The sequence below is a fragment of the Hakea prostrata genome, chromosome 2 (assembly GCF_041222555.1).
Source record: "Hakea prostrata isolate BN-2017 chromosome 2, UWA_Hpros_2, whole genome shotgun sequence".
Taxonomy (NCBI): Eukaryota; Viridiplantae; Streptophyta; class Magnoliopsida; order Proteales; family Proteaceae; genus Hakea; species Hakea prostrata.
The window spans coordinates 27071941-27089812 of record NC_142601.1 but is presented as its reverse complement, the minus strand read 5'-3'; the positions used below and the strand labels follow the sequence as shown (position 1 = coordinate 27089812).

Below are 17872 nucleotides of genomic sequence, written 5' to 3'. Positions count from 1 at the left end.
CAAATTAAAGACAATGATACGTCAAGTTTTTTGCGTGTGAATCCAAGCAGGCACCAGTTATATATACAATGATACGTCAAGTTTTTTGCGTGTCAAGTTTATTTATTTATTTATTATTATTTTTTTTTTGAGGTAAGGAGTTATACTTTTTCAAGAAAAATAAAATAAAATCTAAAGATCCCTTGGGATATCCGATCTCAAATGTTTCATGCAGATATCTCCACGTGTAATAATACCTTAAATCAAGGATATTCGTCAAAATTGGAGGCACGATAAATACCAGGAAAGACGAAGAGAAGAAGGGTTAAGAAATCAAATCCATTAATTGATGAAAAGAAGGAATAAATGGATTCATACATTTTTCCATCTTCTCTCGTCTCTTCCACACTCTGCAGTTGGAGCTTATGAGGCTTTTTGATGGTGTAGCAACACCTCGTTGGGTGCATTCTTTCAACCGCAAGAGTAGTAATACACCATCGCCTACAAGTGATCGTAACAGTTCCTTCCCAAACGCCGTTCTTGTCTCAGGTTGGTTTTCTAAGGCCATGGCTATCAGATTTTTCTTTGTGGCTTTGGTATTCTGGTTAAGCTTCGCCGGATATTATCGCGTCGTTCTTTCTTACAACCGTCCTCCGCCGCGCCGGACTCTTCCCATCCGTCCTTCTAAATCGATTGACGAATCTTCACCTCAACAGGTAAGTTCTTTCATTCCTTTGTGTTTCTCTCTATTTTGTTTGGGTTTTGAGGTTTTTCCTTGAGAGAATTTTAAAAGAGAGGAATTGACGGCATCAAACGAGCGCCGTCACCGGAGTTTTGCTAAGGTTTCGGCCGGCGTGTGAGGTCCACCGATGGGGGTTTTGAGCAGCATTTATTGCAGTTGCAACTGCTGGAAACGTATTGACCAAAAAAAAATTTGCTGGAAGAGGAGAACTGTTACGTGGGGTCTTTGTTCTGATCTCCGAGAGGGTACATATGTTCATACACCGCTCTTAAAATTTTTTGGAGTATGAAATCTCTACGTGTGAATGCATCTGAAACGTCTACATAGGAACATTAGGGGTGGGTCCCGCAGATTTTTGGTGAGTTTGAATTTCTCTTACAGCCTGTGTTTTACAACCGTATTATTTTTATAAAGATGTCAATCCAACGGAGAGTAATCGGTCTTAAATTTAAAAATTAAAATTGAAAATTTGAATATGATTAATTTCATTATTGATTAAATCTACAAATTCGCTGACATAACTTATGCACAGAGGAGCTTTCATTACACGTGTCATAATGTTTATGACTGTTTTGAAGCCATATAAGTTGAATAAACACAGGCATGCTTTTCAGACGATGGCATCAGCCTCCCATAATAGAGAGGATACAATCAAGGAAGTTTCAAAATCAATCCATCGTTCCGACACACCTTCCTGTCCCTCCTCTCTTCTAAACCTGACGATCCTCATGATTAGGTTGGTGATGATTAAAAATAAATAAATAAGAAATTGAATTACCCCCTGTTTAGAATTGCATTTCTATCTTTTGTTTTCTCTAAGTAACAGCGTGGACAAAACTCTCTTCAGTTCTCAAAGGCTCAAATGAGCTGGTTCCGATTGCTTTTTGTCTTCATTTTTGAGAATCCTTTTCTTTGGTTTTCCAAGCAGGTTCTTGCAAGAGTTTGCTTTTCAAGTTTTCTTAGTTTAAGAATCTTGTGCTAAAGTGGACTATTGTCAATTAGCTACCTTGTAGGATTTGTTTATTACCATTTCTTCTTAAATTAGTTGATCTAAATTGCTTTACTGGGGGAGGTTTTCTTCCCATCAACCTGATTATAATGTTAGATTCTCATGCTTTGTTACCATAACACGGAACCTGAAAATACGCAAAAGACAGATTTATAATTGATAATTGATAATTTAAAATAGAAGTCACTTAGGCTCTTTTTGGTATCAATTCTCATTCTCTATTATGCCTATTTAAAATAAATAAGTATAAGAATTCATTTTTGGTCAATAATGAAAAATGGTTTGGTGAATTTTATCGAAAATAAATTATGAAATGGAAAATAAGTTTGGTGTCAAGATAAAAGATTGTTAAAAATGATAGTAAACAAGTGAGAAAAAAAGGAAAAAGTATGATTGTTATAAAATAATGTGTATTGACTATTTTACCCTCATCTTACTTATAGAACTTTAAATAAACTTACACAAATGAAGATAATGAAATTCTCATCATAATCCATAATGGACAAAAAGTTCATTATGGATTTTGGAGGTTTTTTTATTATTTTAAATAAAATTAAAATTCAGAATAGATGCCAAACAATTTAAAATAATGAAAATTTCTCATAATTGACAATGATAATTGATACCAAAAAGAGCCTTAGTGCATGTGACTATGAATTAAAATGGGAGGTATCAAGGTAGATTCTATATGAATGTCTCCGATGCATTCACAATTAGACAGAGTAGACGAAGAACACTTCCATAATTCATAAGAATATTCTCTCATAAAATAAATCTATTAGCATTTTTGCAACAATTATCTTTTAATATTCATGTCAAGGTATTGTTTATTATTATTACTATTATTATATTTTTATTTGGCAGATCATATTGTTTCTTTCATATTTGAAATTAAGCGGTTGTATAGTGCAAATTTATGTTACACAAGTATGATGACATTACTGCTTTAAATTCAAGCTTGCCAAATTCAATTGACAAATTAGCATGCAAGATGACTTAGTTCTTTGATCGAACCATTGGATATTCGAAGGAATCCCTTATAACTATTTCAATGTAAAATTTGATGTCATTTTCAACATGAGGCTTGCTTTTTCTTTTCTTTTTTTTTTTTTTTTTTTTTCTTTGGGTGGGGGGAGCTCAAGATGGTAGTTTTATATCTATTTAAATATACAGCGGGATTTCACCATAGTTATAAGGATATTTGAACTCATGACCTCGTACTATGGGGTGTTGGTCTTTGCTTGAGTTGATCCCGTGTGGTTATGTGACTTGCTTTCTATAGCATTATATTTTCTTTTCTCTTTTCAGAAGTTTTTTTTTGAAATTTTCAAAGAATTAATTTCTTTTAAGTATATAGTTTCTTGGGTATTAAATGGAAGAAGTTTACATACAAAGCTTGAGGTGGGGTGAACAAGTTACAAATTTCATGCCATAAGAGTAGTATTTTGTCAGCCTCCGATCCTCCTGATTGCCACATTATATTAAAAAATGTTGCTTTGGCCTGAAAATTTTGATCTATGATGGACAATTCTATAGGTATGTGTGACAAAAAGTACATTGGCATCGAATGTTTTCTCACACTATTGGTATATTATAGAGGAATATTCTTTTGACAACAAAGAAAATGGGTTTATCGGAGGAATGAAATGTGTGGAAGGATAAAACTACAATCTCACCCCATGAAAGGTGGAAATATGTCTTATATATTGATGCTTGAGTATGTGCAACTATAAATATCGTGCACAAAAAGACCATACTCCCCCAAAGAGGACTCTTTCATTTACCGTAATGAAACTCTTGTAGTGTTCTAATGTATTTTTCCGGTGCATGCATGTGACAAAACTTTCATGAATCTATCATTCATCATAATTTTTTGGATAAGATGTTTGTGACCTTCACGGCTTATACTGCAGGTGCATATCTCGTTGGTTGGTTCTGACAAGATGAGAATATCATGGATCACAGAAAATTTCGGGAATCTGGCAACCGTACGATATGGTACATCATCGGGATCTTATCAGTGGAGAGCAAATGGAACGGTAAATTCATATGACTATGTAGTATATGAATCGGGAGAAATACATGATGTAGTCATTGGTCCCTTGAAGCCCAATACAATTCATTACTACCGTTGTGGCTTGAATGATAGTGATCCTGAGTTCACCTTCAAAACCCCACCTGCTCAATTCCCCATCAAATTTGCTGTTATAGGTATGTTTTGTAACGCTTCATTATCCATCGAGCCCAGGCTGAACTAGGACAGAATTAGTCCGCCCAAGAAATCACAATTGAATCTTGAGTATTTGTCTTTATCTTTTTTTACAGGTGATCTCGGACAAACAGAGTGGACGCAATCAACTTTAGACCACATTGCTGGTTCAAGCTATGATGTGTTGTTGTTGCCAGGGGATTTATCCTATGCCGACATGTACCAGCCACGTTGGGACTCGTTTGGCCGACTGGTGGAGCCACTAGCCTCACAACGCCCGTGGATGGTGACACAAGGGAACCATGAGATAGAAAAGATCCCTGTAATCCACACACATTCATTCACCTCCTACAATGCAAGGTGGTATATGCCATATGAGGAGAGCGGATCGGACTCAAACCTCTACTATTCGTTTGAGGTTGCTGGGGTCCACGTTCTTATGTTGGGGTCTTACACCGACTTTGAGGTGGGGACACCTCAGTACACTTGGCTCCAAGCTGACTTGGCCAAGGTAGACAGGAAGAGAACCCCATGGCTTGTTGCACTTATTCATGCTCCTTGGTACAATTCCAATAAAGCTCACCAAGGTGAGTATCAATCTTATGGCATGAAGGCAGCCATGGAAGGATTACTTTATGGTGCTCATGTTGATGTTATTTTTGCCGGTCATGTCCATGCCTATGAACGCTTCGTAAGTTCCCTACAGTCTTATTTTCCTTTTTACTTTCTCCCTCCTAAACGAAGAGTATGAAGTTATTGCGTGAAATGAAAGTCTATCCTCACTGGAAAGAACTGCATTTAGTGCTTCTCGGAATTACCATCTTATGATTGATCGTTGAAATTCCCAGACTCGTGTTTATAAAGATGAAGCTAACCCTTGTGGTCCAGTGCATATCACAATTGGCGATGGTGGTAATCGTGAAGGCATTGCTGATAAGTAAGTTAATCGACTTCTTCCTATGGTTCTCGCTTTGTTAGATGCCAGCACCTAAAGGCTGCATTTGTCAGTTGGAATAATGGTGGGGTGGAAAAATTCTTGAAAAAAGTGTAGATTTTTTATTTTTCCTTTAAATTTCAAAATTGTAGATTATTTGGTTGTTTTGGGTACGTGGAAAAGTGAGAGACAATGAAACTTGTCTGATGATATGGTAATCCAACTTTCCGACCCCAAGCCATTTTGTGTGGGAAAGTTTGGAAAAATAAAAAGTGGGACCCACCACTATCACTTTTTCACAAAATCACTTTTCTTTCATTCTTCCTTACCTCACTACACATGCGATCCACATGTTTTTTTCTTATATCACACCTTTGCAAACAAACGTAACAGCCTAAAAAGAAAATTGAATTTAAGAGAAACAAAAATAATCTCTGGGTTATTATGTAAATTTTTTGGGAGCATCGAAGAATACTATTATTGAAGCTAGAGAAGTTAATATTGTTTTCTCTCAGGTATATCGATCCGCAACCCAAAATATCAGTGTTTAGAGAGGCAAGTTTTGGACATGGTGAGTTTCAGGTGATGAACGAAAGCTACGCATTATGGAGTTGGCATAGGAATGATGATGTTGAATCGGTTATTGCTGATTCAATCTGGTTGAGAAGCCTTGCAAATGAACCAAGCTGTAAGGTGATAAGTGCTTAAAGGTTTGTGAGTTGGAGTGTTGATACAGATGAGCCTTTTTAGGGCCAACAGGCCGAAGTCAAAGGTTAAATTAGATTTCCCCAAAGAAAACAGGAGATGTCATTTGATTCGATCCTTTCTATAACAAATAATGATGTAAAAGGAAAATATTTTCTTCCTCTCTTTCCTGTTTGTGTGGATGATGATCTAGGAGTTGGGATCCTCTATCTAGATGGATAGAGGATCAGTTCTTCCCATACTTCTCTATTACACATTTTAAGAATGAAATCTCTTTTTCTTTTGCCAAAAAAGAAAGAAAAAAAAAAAAAGATAAAGTATTAATAAAGTGGATCATAAATAGGGGCAGCACCGCAATGGGGCATGGCCCCCTAATTTTATAGAAAATTATATAGTTCTCTTAGTTTTTTCAGTTTTTATCTTAATTTTATCAGTTTTTTTTTCTTTTTATATGTGAAATATCACTATTTGACCCACTCTTCAATATTGAATCAAATTTTAAAAGTAAAATAATGGGTCTAAATGTCATTTCTAATTATAAAATAATTCCTCAATTTCTATTTATTCTCCCTATCTTCTCTTTCATATTTTCTTTCCATTTATTCTATTCTCTTTCTATAAAAGCGGGTTAAAGGAAATTTTTGAAAAAAAAATATCTTATTAGATATTAAAATGTCATTCCTAATTAAAAACTAACTCTTCAATTTATATTTATTCTCTCCTATCTCCTCTTTTCTTCCTATTTATTCTCTTCCCTTTCTATATATCTCCTTTTTTTCATCCTACTTATTCTCTTCCTTTTCTATAAGTGTGGATTAAGGAAAATTTGCCATTTATTCTCTTTCATTTCTATAAGCATGGGTTCAAGAAAATTTGGAAAAAAAAAATCTTCTCTACAATTATGTATTCTCTCTCTCTTTGTCAATTTATTTATCGTCTTTCTTTTTAGGGATAATTACTATTGGTCCCCTGTACTTTGATTTTATTACTACTATATCCCTTGTACTTTTCAAAATTACTAATCCAACCTTCAACTTTGTCTATAATTATTATTGCCCCCTTACCGTTAAGTTCTGTTAGTTAACTAATGATGTGACATCTTTATATTTTTCTCAAAAACCCCCAAAATACCCTTATACTTATCTCTTACTTATTTACTCTTTTGTCAAGTTACAGTAGTACCCTTAATTAACTGTGGACCAAAAAAAAAAAAAGGAAGAAAAAAGAAAAAATGATTGAATAAAACTTAAATAGAAACAGAAGAGGAAGGAAAATCGAATTCAACTCAAATTGGAAACTGAATATCACCTAAAAATTTTTCAAAATAAATGAAGTTTAGTGAAGGTGGGAAACCAAATTGGATTTGGATTTTGTTCATTTTTTTAATTTAAAATAAATGAAGTTTAGTGAAGGTGGGAAACCAAATCGGATTTGGATTTTGTTTATTTCTTTAATTCAAAATAGATGAAGTTTTGTGAAAGTGGGAAACCAAATCGGATTTGGATTTTGTCCGTTTCATTAATTCAAAATAAATGAAGTTTAGGGTAAAATTGACATTTAATATGGTTTTATAAATGGAGTAGCATCGTCTTTTGATTTCTTAATTTTAATGAAAGGCAAATTAGACATTACATATTCAAACGGCAACTTAACACGGTTATAAGGAAGGGGGCAACAGTAATTTTGTAAAAAACAGGGTTTTATTTGTAATAAAATCAAACTACAGGGGGCAACAGTAATTATCCCTTCTTTTTATCATTTTTTGTTATTCTTTTTATTTGATTTTATATTTTTGTTTCTTTATTTCTTTTGCAATTTTTGTTATTTGATTTTATATTGTGAATAAAATGTCCATAGTTAATAAGGTAACTAACTGCCATTGGTTTGCATCTTTTTCCTTACAAAAATAAAAATTAGTTTGCATATTCTTTTTGGTTTGCATTTAACTTTTTAGAGGTGAAGTCACGTTTTTTTTTTTTTTTTAATTATTTTATGCTTTAATTTACTTATATTTTGTCGGAAAAAAAAATATAATTATCAATTTTTTTTTCCTTTTTTTCAAATATGTGTGAGACTTTCTTAATATAATAAAATAATTCATAGGTAGGACCCCAATAAATTTTATAAGGGCCCACACAATATGTGTGATGAAAAAACATTAGTGCCTCCCTAATGGGAAGGTAATCTAGACTTTCATTCTTCAGCCCCCAATGTTGAATTCTGGTTCCACTCCTTTCATAAATACTCAGAGGTGAGTCTCCTTTAAATATATTGATGGAGAAAGGTGAAGAGAGCACAATCTTTTTACCCTTAAGGATCCGGACTTTAGTTATGTCATGGTTTAGTCTGATTTAGTTTGAGCCAAGGTCCTAAATGTAAGAAATTCTCAACCCTAGCTTGACAAAACCTCCTCCACATCAATTATCCCTGGTTGAGTTGATTCATATGGTGTAATACTTAGGGTAAAAGGATGACGGGTTGGATATATCAATTTGTTTCCCATTGTATTAGATCCAGAAGGCGAGGTGTAAGTTTTGACACTTCATTTCATAGGAGACCCTTCTAGATTAAAAGAAAGGTCTTCAGAATAATTGTCAAATTTAAAAAGTAAAGGACTTTACCAATTCAAATGGTATAAGGATACTTTCATATCCAAAATCCTAACCAAAGATGATGCAAATTTATCTTTCTGGAAAGAGAAATTTATAACAGGAATACCAACAATGTTTTTTAAAAATTAAAACAAAGATAATAATGGCAAAATCCCTTATAACAATTCAACATACGGTAATATCATAAGCCTTATACATGAGGAAGCTCTTGTCTTATGTGTAGACAAGAGATTACATAAAAAAAAATCTATAAAGAATTCAAAGCCTATAAAAAAGAATTAGGAGGATTGTGTGAACAACTTGGCTTTGCTCCAATCAAATGGAAAAAACATCACCCTAAAACATTCAATATGTACAAAGACAAATACAAGGATAGGTATAAGTCTTATAAACCCTACTGCAAATCTGATTAATACAACAAGAAAAATACTTCTAATAAAAATAAAACACCCACCAAAGAAGAACAAGCTTGTCATAGATGATGAATAAACCAAAAATACTATTATCCAATTATTCGTTGAAATATATAACTTCATCTGATTCAGAACACAAAATTAACAACATAAATACAAAATTAAGCAGTATCTCTGATGATTGAGAAGTCATATTATTCACATGTCCTTGTGAAAACTTAGGATTATGTGAATGTTTGAACAATAGTATCAACATGATCCGAAATGAAACCGCTCATAATTTCTTTCTTGATTTTGTTGATCAAATAAGTAACCCAAAACTTAAAAAACAATACCCTGAACAAACTAAAGCATCTTTAATTCCTAAATCAATTTCCACAAAGAAAATTAATAATGATATGAATAGTATTTACAATAGGTTTTAACGTTCTATGTCTAAACCTTCAGAAGCCGTCTTATTCACATGTCCTTGTCAAAACTCAAGATTAAGTGAATGTTTGAACAATAGTATCAACATGATCCGAAATGAAACCATTCATAATTTCTTTCTTGATTTTGTTGATCAAATAACTAACCCAGAACTTAAAAAACAATACCTTGAACAAGCTAAAGCATCTTTAATTCCTAAATCAATTCCCACAAGGCAAACTAATTATGATATGAATAGTATTTACAATAGGTTTAAACATTCTATATCTAAACCATCTCAACAATCAAACAAAGATTTAAAAATTTAAACATTAGATGTGACAAATTGTGACCTTAAAAGAGAAGCAAAACAAATTAAACAAGAGTTAACCTTCTTAAAAGGCAACTCCCCAGTACATCTAATCAAGATAATGCTTTTTATGGAACAATTTACCAATCCCTTCACACACAATCCATAATTCACTCAATTAGTTAAATCAGATACATTATCAACAATGCCATGTTCAAATCAATTAGTAATTAACTAATCTTTCAAAATTACAACAATAGCTTTAGTTGATATTGGAGCAGCCTTGAATTGCATCAAAGACGGCCAAGTTCCAACCCAGTATTATGAAAAACTACCCATCGACTCTTTGGAGCCATTGGACAATGTTTCGGTGTAACTACAAATTATCAAATGATCATATTTGCAACAACCAAATATGCCTAAAGCAAGTTTTTTCTTTGTCAAAGGATATTGTTACTGATATGGAGAAAATATGATCGAACCGGGTTCATACCTGGTTTGATCCTCGACTTCGGTCGAGACAGAAGGAATTGACTCGCTCCCGAGCGAACCGAATCCGTAAGATGGCTTGCTGAGGAAGAAAACTTATTCAGCTACAAGCACGCCCTAATTCAACTTATGAATTAGGTTAATTATCCTAATGATGGCCGACTCGAATTGACGGCTGCGGCTAATCATTATCGAAGGGATAAACATCGCATAACCTAAAGGTTATCTCAGGAGTCCTCTACTAGTCCAAACTAGTAGAAGTCTATCGCTCAACGGATCTAACTGTTAAGATCCAACGACTACCCGAAGAAGGCTCAAGTGCATCCAACGAAGGAGATTCGAAGGTACACTCTATATAAACCTCACTGCCATACGAGGTGAGGGACGGACATTGATATACACACTGGTAGACGTAAACTATCAGGGGCTCACGATCTAGATCACCTTTCCCAGTTCTTCATTCCTTAGCTCTGTGCTTCTAGCAGAGCCTTTTGTGATTAAGTTCATCAACTGACTTAGCCTTCGGAGGTGGACTCCCGACCCCCGCGGTCAGGCCACATCTGACGCTTTCGTTTTGCAAGTCATCTCGAGGAGATCTAAGGGCTGAGCAGATTTTGGACGCATCATTTGGCGCTGTCTGTGGGAAGAACTTGTGAAGCCATGGTGACTAGATCGGCAGCAGCCGCTGCATAGTGCGATTCCGATGTTCAGATCCCTGGAGTGAATAATCCAGATGTTCCCAAGGGAAGCCAAAATCCTATCGAAGTAGATGGTGGTCAGGGAGGACGTAATCCTCCTGATACATTCCAAGATCAATTGAATCAAGTAAAGATTCAACTCTTGGAGGTGAGCCAAGCACTCCGCATGCTCACCAGACGAGTGGCATTACCACAAGAGCCTGACCATCGCGATCCAGGGAGGCGCGCGTTACCACGTGATCAACCGCGTGATCAAAGATTGGCTGAAGACCAGAATATCGGTCAGAACTTTTATGAAGGCGACCGAGGACCTAGACGAGTTAACGATCAACCTAGGCGGGATGATCGGTTCGACAGACCTCAGGAAAGTACAATCGATTCAAATACAAGGTTGGACACAGGGGTGAGAACTCACTCACCAACTGTCAGAAGAACCATTCGTGATGATCGAGCAGTTCGCGATGAGCGGAATGTTTGTGATGGACGGGCCGTTCGTGATGATCGAATAGCTCGTGAAGATCGTGTTAATCGAGGTCGTGATCATATCATTGAAGATCACCCAACCCAGATTGGTCAGGAATTGGCCAACATCAATCAGAAGTTAGGGCAGTTGGCTAAAGGAAGGATGACTGAGGATATTTACTCAGTCATTCGGAAGACCCCCTTTGCCGAGCCAATTGCGGGATATCAGTTTCCCCATAACTTCCGTTTGCCTACCTTTTCTACATTCGATAGCTTCGGAGATCCAACGGCCCACATTGGCTATTATCAGCAGACCATGGCAGTTTCAGGTAATTCTGACGAAATTTTATGCAGGGTTTTTGGTTCATCTTTAATCGGAGCAGCACAAAAGTGGTTTTCGAACCTCCCATCTGGAAGGATCGTAAACTTTGATGAATTGGCGCGCAAATTCATAGGGCGATTCCAGAGTGGGATACAGGTCAAGAAAATGGAAGAAACCTTGTTTACTGTCAGACAAGGAAAGAGCGAATCAATCAGAGAGTTTCTGAAAAGATTCAACAAAGTAATGATGGAGATAGAAAATTTGGATGAGCAAGTAGCCAAAACTGCTCTATTCAGTGGACTCACTAACCGGAAACTCCTGGAGTTATTACTACAGGATATGCCTGCAACTTATGCTGAGTTGGTACAGAGATGCCAGAAGCAGGTCGAAGTGATGGAGATACTAGATGCGTGCCAAGGAGATAACAAAGTCTCCAATAAGGAACAGAAGGCTCCTGAGTAGAAGCAGAAGCCAAAGAAAAATGTCAGTGATCGGGTTGGAAAATCTCAGGCTTGGCGCCAGAGGTCTCCCGGTAAAAGTGAATATACTCCATTGAATGTTCATCGGGCTGATATTCTAAATATCATCAAAAGAAAAAATATTTTGAAGTGGCCACCTAAAATTCTTTTGAAACCTGGGGAGCAGCAGGATCGAGAAAAGTATTGCCAATTCCACAAGGACTACGGTCATTATACAAATGACTGTCGTCATCTGAAAATAGATATTGAGAGATTAATATCTCAGGGACACTTGTCCAATTTTGTTAGCAGAAGAAGGGAGGAGCCACGTGAGCACGCGCGGCTGCTCCTAAAAGGGATCGTTCGGTTAGTTCAGAACGATCAAGGGAGGCTCCGAAGTCTAAGAAGGGCAAGGAGGTGACTGAAGCTACTTGGTCACCTATCCTTACCATTTTCGGAGGACCAGAGCCCGAATCACTCCGCAGTTTGAAGACAAAATCCAAATTTGTCGGAACCGGAGAGACGCAGAAGCGGAAAGAAGCTGAATGGTGAAGATTCTATCACCTTTGGCGAGGAGGATGAAAGAGGCGTTTGTTTACCTCATGATGACGTCATAGTCATCAAGGTAGAGATCGCACGTCGGGAAGTGCATAGAGTTTTGGTTGATACAGGGTCTGCAGCTGACCTAATTTCTTATGAAGTGTATCAAAAACTGAAGGTGGATGAGGACTTGATGGAGCCTTCATCCACGCATCTATATGGTTTTGCAGGGTCGTCTGCGGTGGCGGAAGGATCTATCCAGTTGGACTTATCTATTGGAAGTTTTCCTAAGGAAACAATCGTCCGAATCAATTTTTTGGTGGTTTAGGAACTTCCAGCTTACAATGTTATCCTCGGGCGACCATATTTATCCAAGATAGGTGCTATTGTTTCGACAAAACACCTGAAGATAAAATTCCCGACTGATATGGGAATTGGTTAAGTTTCCTTTGACCAGAGGATCTCTCGGCAATGTTACGTTGCCTATTTAAAAGACAAGGAGGGCCCGAGGAAGGAGACTGCCCTACCTATAGAAGTTCGAGACGACCGGGAAGAAGCAGAAATGCAAAGGCCCGAACCAGTGGAGAAGCTGGAGCAAATCCAACTGTGTACCGAAGATAAGAAGAAGATTACTTATATCGGGTCTGAACAGCTGGAGGAATTCAAAGATGAGTTGAAGTTATTTCTTCAACAGAATAAAGACATATTTGCATGGTCTGCTGAAGACATGCCAGGAATCGATCGGGCTGATGCAGAGCATAAACTCTGGATAGATTCGAAGGTGAAACCAGTGATACAAAAAAGGAGAAATTTCTCCATTGAAAAGTATGAAGCCGTTCGGGGCGAAGTTGAAAAACTGAAGAATTCTGGTTTCATAGAACCAATTGAATGCCCAACTTGGTTAGCTAACGTGGTAATGGTAAAAAAGGCGAATGGGAAGTGGAGAATGTGTACAGACTACACAGATCTCAACAAGGCTTGCCCTAAAGATTGCTATCAGTTGCCTCGGATTGACCTTTTGATAGATGCGACTGCAGGATATGAAACTCTAAGTTTCATAGATGCCTACTCAGGGTATAATCAAATCCTTATGAATAAGGAAGATGAGAAGTTTACGGCTTTCATGACTGATCGTGAAAGCTACTATTATTGTAAAACCCAGCCCTAACCTTGACCCGGAAACCTTGTTATTTGTAGGTCCAGTGACTCGAAGTAAAGTAAGAAGTCAGCTTTGGGCCATCCCAGTGGAGGACTTGGTGTCTGGCTTTGAATCCATGAGAGTTGATGATGAAGTTCTATTTATGGAAACTGAATCTTGATGAAGATCGGATTAGTTGATGGACTTGAAGTGCTCTCTATCATGGTTTGAAGGCATTTCTACCTATTAGGTAAGTCACTTGTTATGTGTGCAAAACCCCTTTAGGATTGGATTTGATCTGGGTCTTCAATTCCCTGTTTTGGAATTGTCATCGCATTGGTCGATCGATTGGTCGACTGAACCAGTCGACCAATCCACTCGACCAATGGGTGCTGTCTTTGGCAATTAGGTCTTGCTTGCTCTATTTAAGTCCAATCTCGAGTCTACTTCGTATTTGCTGCCTCCAAACTCTTTGGAACGAACCAAAGACCTCTGCAAGTCATCTCCCTTGCATCCTTGGTGATTTTCTTGACAGATCTTCATCAAAACTCTTCCTTTTGCATCAAAGGTATGTCTACACTCTCTTCTTCTCCTCCATCTCTGTTTTTCTTTCCTTTTTGAGTTGAGACAGTAGAGGAGATGCTGCATTCTCTGTTGCAAACATCTTTGGACTTGTCTCTCAAGATCATCCTAAGGATTAATTGCTAAAACAATGATCTTAACCATGATCATTGCAAGCTTTTGAAGGAATCATGATCAAACCATGATCTAGTCTTTGTTTAACTTTTGTTTTGAATTTTGATCTCCTTGGATCTTCTATATTGATTATGTTAGTAGTCAATTGCTGTGTTTTCTTTCCATGATCCATGATCTATCAATCTCTAGTTGTTTCTCTTCTACCATACCATGTTTTCTTCATGAATCATGATAGTTACATATATGGTAGGTTTTGTTTCCTTATTTAGATTTATGCTCTTAGGTCTATTTTCTTGAAGATCTAAGTATGCTTTTCATGATACCTTTACCTGAAGCAATGATCCATTCTCCTATTGTTCTTGTCTTTGATTTCTATCTTGAATTCTTCAAGATCCATGATTGATCTAATTATGGTAACTTTTTGTTTCCTAATTTGGATCTTGATGGCTTGATTCGATTAGTATTTTGAGGTCCCCTTTATGTTAGGATACTACTGATGTAGTTTACCCCTTGATTAGTACCCTTTTGAACCACCAAATTCGGATTTTATATCTCAAAACTCTGATTTTTAGGCTATTGTCTGCATTGGTCGACTGGACCAGTCGACCAATCCACTCGACCAATGAGTACAGCAACTCCAGAATTGGTCTGTGTTGGATGTTCTGGTATCTTTTCTGTTAGGGATCTTTCCTAATATGTTGTATACACTTGTTTAGGACCTTCTTCTCAAGTTTGCCAAGATCTTATTTGATTTCTTAGGATTCCTTTGCGAGTTATAAAAGGTAAGGATGGTTACTTCTTTAACAACATAAATTGCATATCTTAGTTTCTATATTTGAATCTTGTTAAGTTATTTCTTTAATAAGATTCTTATAATGTTATACTACTGTGGTACTGTCTTGATATCAGTAGCATTACTTATTCATATTGAATTGACTCATGTATGATTTACTTACCAAGTATATACAAAGTGATTATAATTATTGATTTCTTTCCATATATGAAGTTACCATATATGTGATGATATGATTTGATGCATGTGTATGCTTATGTATGGTTTGGAAAGGAGAGGTGTCCTTTTGACACTTCTGTCCTTGGACTACTATGGGAATATTATGGGATGTTTCCGGAGATGCCCTCTGAACACCTTCCTAAACTGTTGGATGACATATTTAGGACTGTCTAGTAGTGTTTGGCTAGGATGTCCTGTTATGTCAGACCCTAATCGGAGGGGTATTGAGACCGAACGACCCGTGGTAGCAATGGGGATTCATGGGCGCTCAAGACCGGTAACCAACCCGTGAGAGGACAGGAATCACATTGTGGGGGCCATTTATTGGTAGGGTTGCATATGGATAGACTTGGGCTCACGGGCGCTTAAGACCGGTAACCAACCCGTGAGAGGACGTGAGAGCTTCCCGTTTACCATATGTGGATGACCAATAGGGTTGATGAGTCCGTAGTCAGGACTATGAGGACTCTAGTGTGAAGGATACCGGAAAGGATCGTCAGGGACGAGGAATGGACGTATCTGGATCTGACTTGATGTAACTAAGTAGAAGACTTGCATTTGGCTAGGCTTTACCCTGACATGCGCCGGTACTTAGACCAATGGTGATGTGAGAGAGTGGTGACCTATACCCCCAGCCATAGAATGTCCCGAGGGATGCCGGACCCATTACCAACTGATGATGAGTGATTGAGACCTTCCTAAAGAAGTACGGTGCTATGACTTAAAGCATGTCTGCCAATAGAGACCAGCATACATAGAGTTAGATTCATTCATTCATTGTTTGTCTCATACCATATTGCATTTATGTTTGTTCTGAAATCATGCCATTTATGTTATTATGGATTTAACTGCCTTACTGAGTTCTTTGAAACTCATTTCTTTATTGTACAATGTTTGTTAGACTATTCTACAGGTACTGAATATTATGACGGCCCCTATGAAGAAGCGCAAGGAGAAGAGGCATATCTCCAGGAAGGTGATTGCGGTTACAACAATTACACTGAAGATCCCGCGAGTGGTTATGCTCCGTACGATGCTTAGTCCGACCATTGAGTGGAAGCGCCCTTGTGTTGTTTATGAGATTTATACTTATAGGGATGTTGTCTATAAAGTTGAGAACAATTTAGTTACCCATTGTACCTGCTACTGGGATTAGATTTTGTCTTGCTTATTCTCTTTTAGAACTACTTTTCCGCTGGTTGTAGAGTGGGATTTTGCCTCACTTTACTTATCTGTCTTAGACACTGACTATATCTAGTACTCTGATTTATATATGATTCATTCTTTCCTTATTTGGATCTATGGTTTATCTTCTGCACTTTTATTATTATTGTTCATGATTATGTTATTGTTTATGTGGGAGGTTGATTACTCGATACCTGATCTTCGGGCTGTGGATCACACTCTCGGGTATGCCAGATAGGGTACCGGCTGGGAGGATGTGACAATTATAAAGTCAAGTCATTTGGCCTGAAGAATGCAGGAGCTACATATCAGAGAGCCGTCAACAAGATTTTTAAAGATTTGATAGGAAAGAATGTTGAAGACGACATGCTTGTGAAGAGCTTTACAAAAGCAAATCATATTGCAGATTTGACTGAGGTATTCTCAGTACTGTGAAAATATTAAATGAAGCTGAATCCAGAAAAGTGCGCCTTTGGAGTTTCCTCGGGCAAATTTTTGGGCTTCATGGTGTCACAGAGAGGTATTGAGGCTAATCCTGCCAAAATACAAGGCTCGATTGATATGGAGGCTCCCAAAACTGTTCGTGATGTGCAGTGTTTAACAGGGAGAGTTGCCGCTTTGAATCGATTCATCTCCAAGTTTGAAGAAAAGTGTTTGCCATTCTTCAAGGCGCTCAAAGATTTGAGGGGCAGCAAGGAAGCAAAATGGACCGAAGAATGCCAGAAAGCTTTCGAGGAGTTAAAAGAAGCACTTGGACAACCGCCGATCTTGTCCCGACCAGAGAAGGGGAAAATATTACAGCTATATCTAGCGACGTCCCTTTCAGCGGTCAGTGTAGTACTTGTTCGTGAGAAAGATAAAAAAACAGTGGCCGATTTACTATGTGAGCCACGTATTGCTAGATGCGGAGACACGATATTCGCAGATTGAGAAGCAGGCTCTGGCTCTCATGATGGCCGCCAGGAAGCTAAGGCCATACTTTCAGGCTCATCCAATTGAGGTATTTACAACTTTTCCTCTCAATAAAGTTCTTAATAAACTTGATTTATCTGGAAGGATGGTGTCCTGATCGGTTGAACTCAGTGAGTTCCAAGTGAGCTTTAAGCCCAGAACCGCAATCAAGGCTCAGGCATTAGCCGATTTTGTAGTAGAAACTACTGCACCAGTGGAGTCCACCATTGAGGATCCCATTATACCAACCACTTGGGAGGTATATGTGGATGGTTCGAGTAATAAAGATGGAGCAGGAGCTGGAATTCTATTGAAACGTCCAGCAGGATTTATTATTCGATATGCTTTGAGGTTTGCATTCGGAGCAAGTAATAACGAAGCAGAATATGAGGCTCTGATAGTTGGACTTCGGTTGTCAAAAGCATTGTCTATCGCAGATGTTACTATTTATAGTGACTCTCAACTTATAGTCAACCAAGTCCAGGGGGAGTATGGTATTAAAGAACCACGCTTGCAGAAATATCAAGAGATAGTGCAGGCATTTCAAAACCAATTTTGGAATTTGAAGATATCTCAGATTCGAGGACTGAAAATTCACTG

The 17872-nt window shown here is 37.4% G+C and overlaps 1 protein-coding gene across 1 annotated transcript; it reads left to right on the top strand.

The window, feature by feature from the left end:
- The first annotated feature begins 312 nt into the window (after positions 1 to 312).
- PAP20 (Purple acid phosphatases superfamily protein) lies at positions 313 to 5861 on the top strand. The gene is made up of 5 exons (XM_089144483.1): positions 313 to 695; positions 3644 to 3941; positions 4056 to 4630; positions 4788 to 4876; positions 5389 to 5861. The coding sequence occupies exons 1-5, from the start codon at positions 405 to 407 to the stop codon at positions 5579 to 5581; spliced, it is 1446 nt and encodes a 481-aa protein (XP_089000609.1). The 5' UTR covers positions 313 to 404; the 3' UTR covers positions 5582 to 5861.
- The last annotated feature ends 12011 nt before the right edge of the window (positions 5862 to 17872 follow it).

What these genes read in the sequence shown, in the direction of transcription:
- PAP20 (XM_089144483.1), top strand. Translation starts at nt 405, where the DNA reads ATGAGGCTTTTTGATGGTGTAGCAACACCTCGTTGGGTGCATTCTTTC. An exon ending in ACGAATCTTCACCTCAACAG is followed by an intron (nt 696 to 3,643) that starts GTAAGTTCTTTC and finishes CTTATACTGCAG; the next exon opens with GTGCATATCTCGTTGGTTGG. An exon ending in CGTGAAGGCATTGCTGATAA is followed by an intron (nt 4,877 to 5,388) that starts GTAAGTTAATCG and finishes GTTTTCTCTCAG; the next exon opens with GTATATCGATCCGCAACCCA.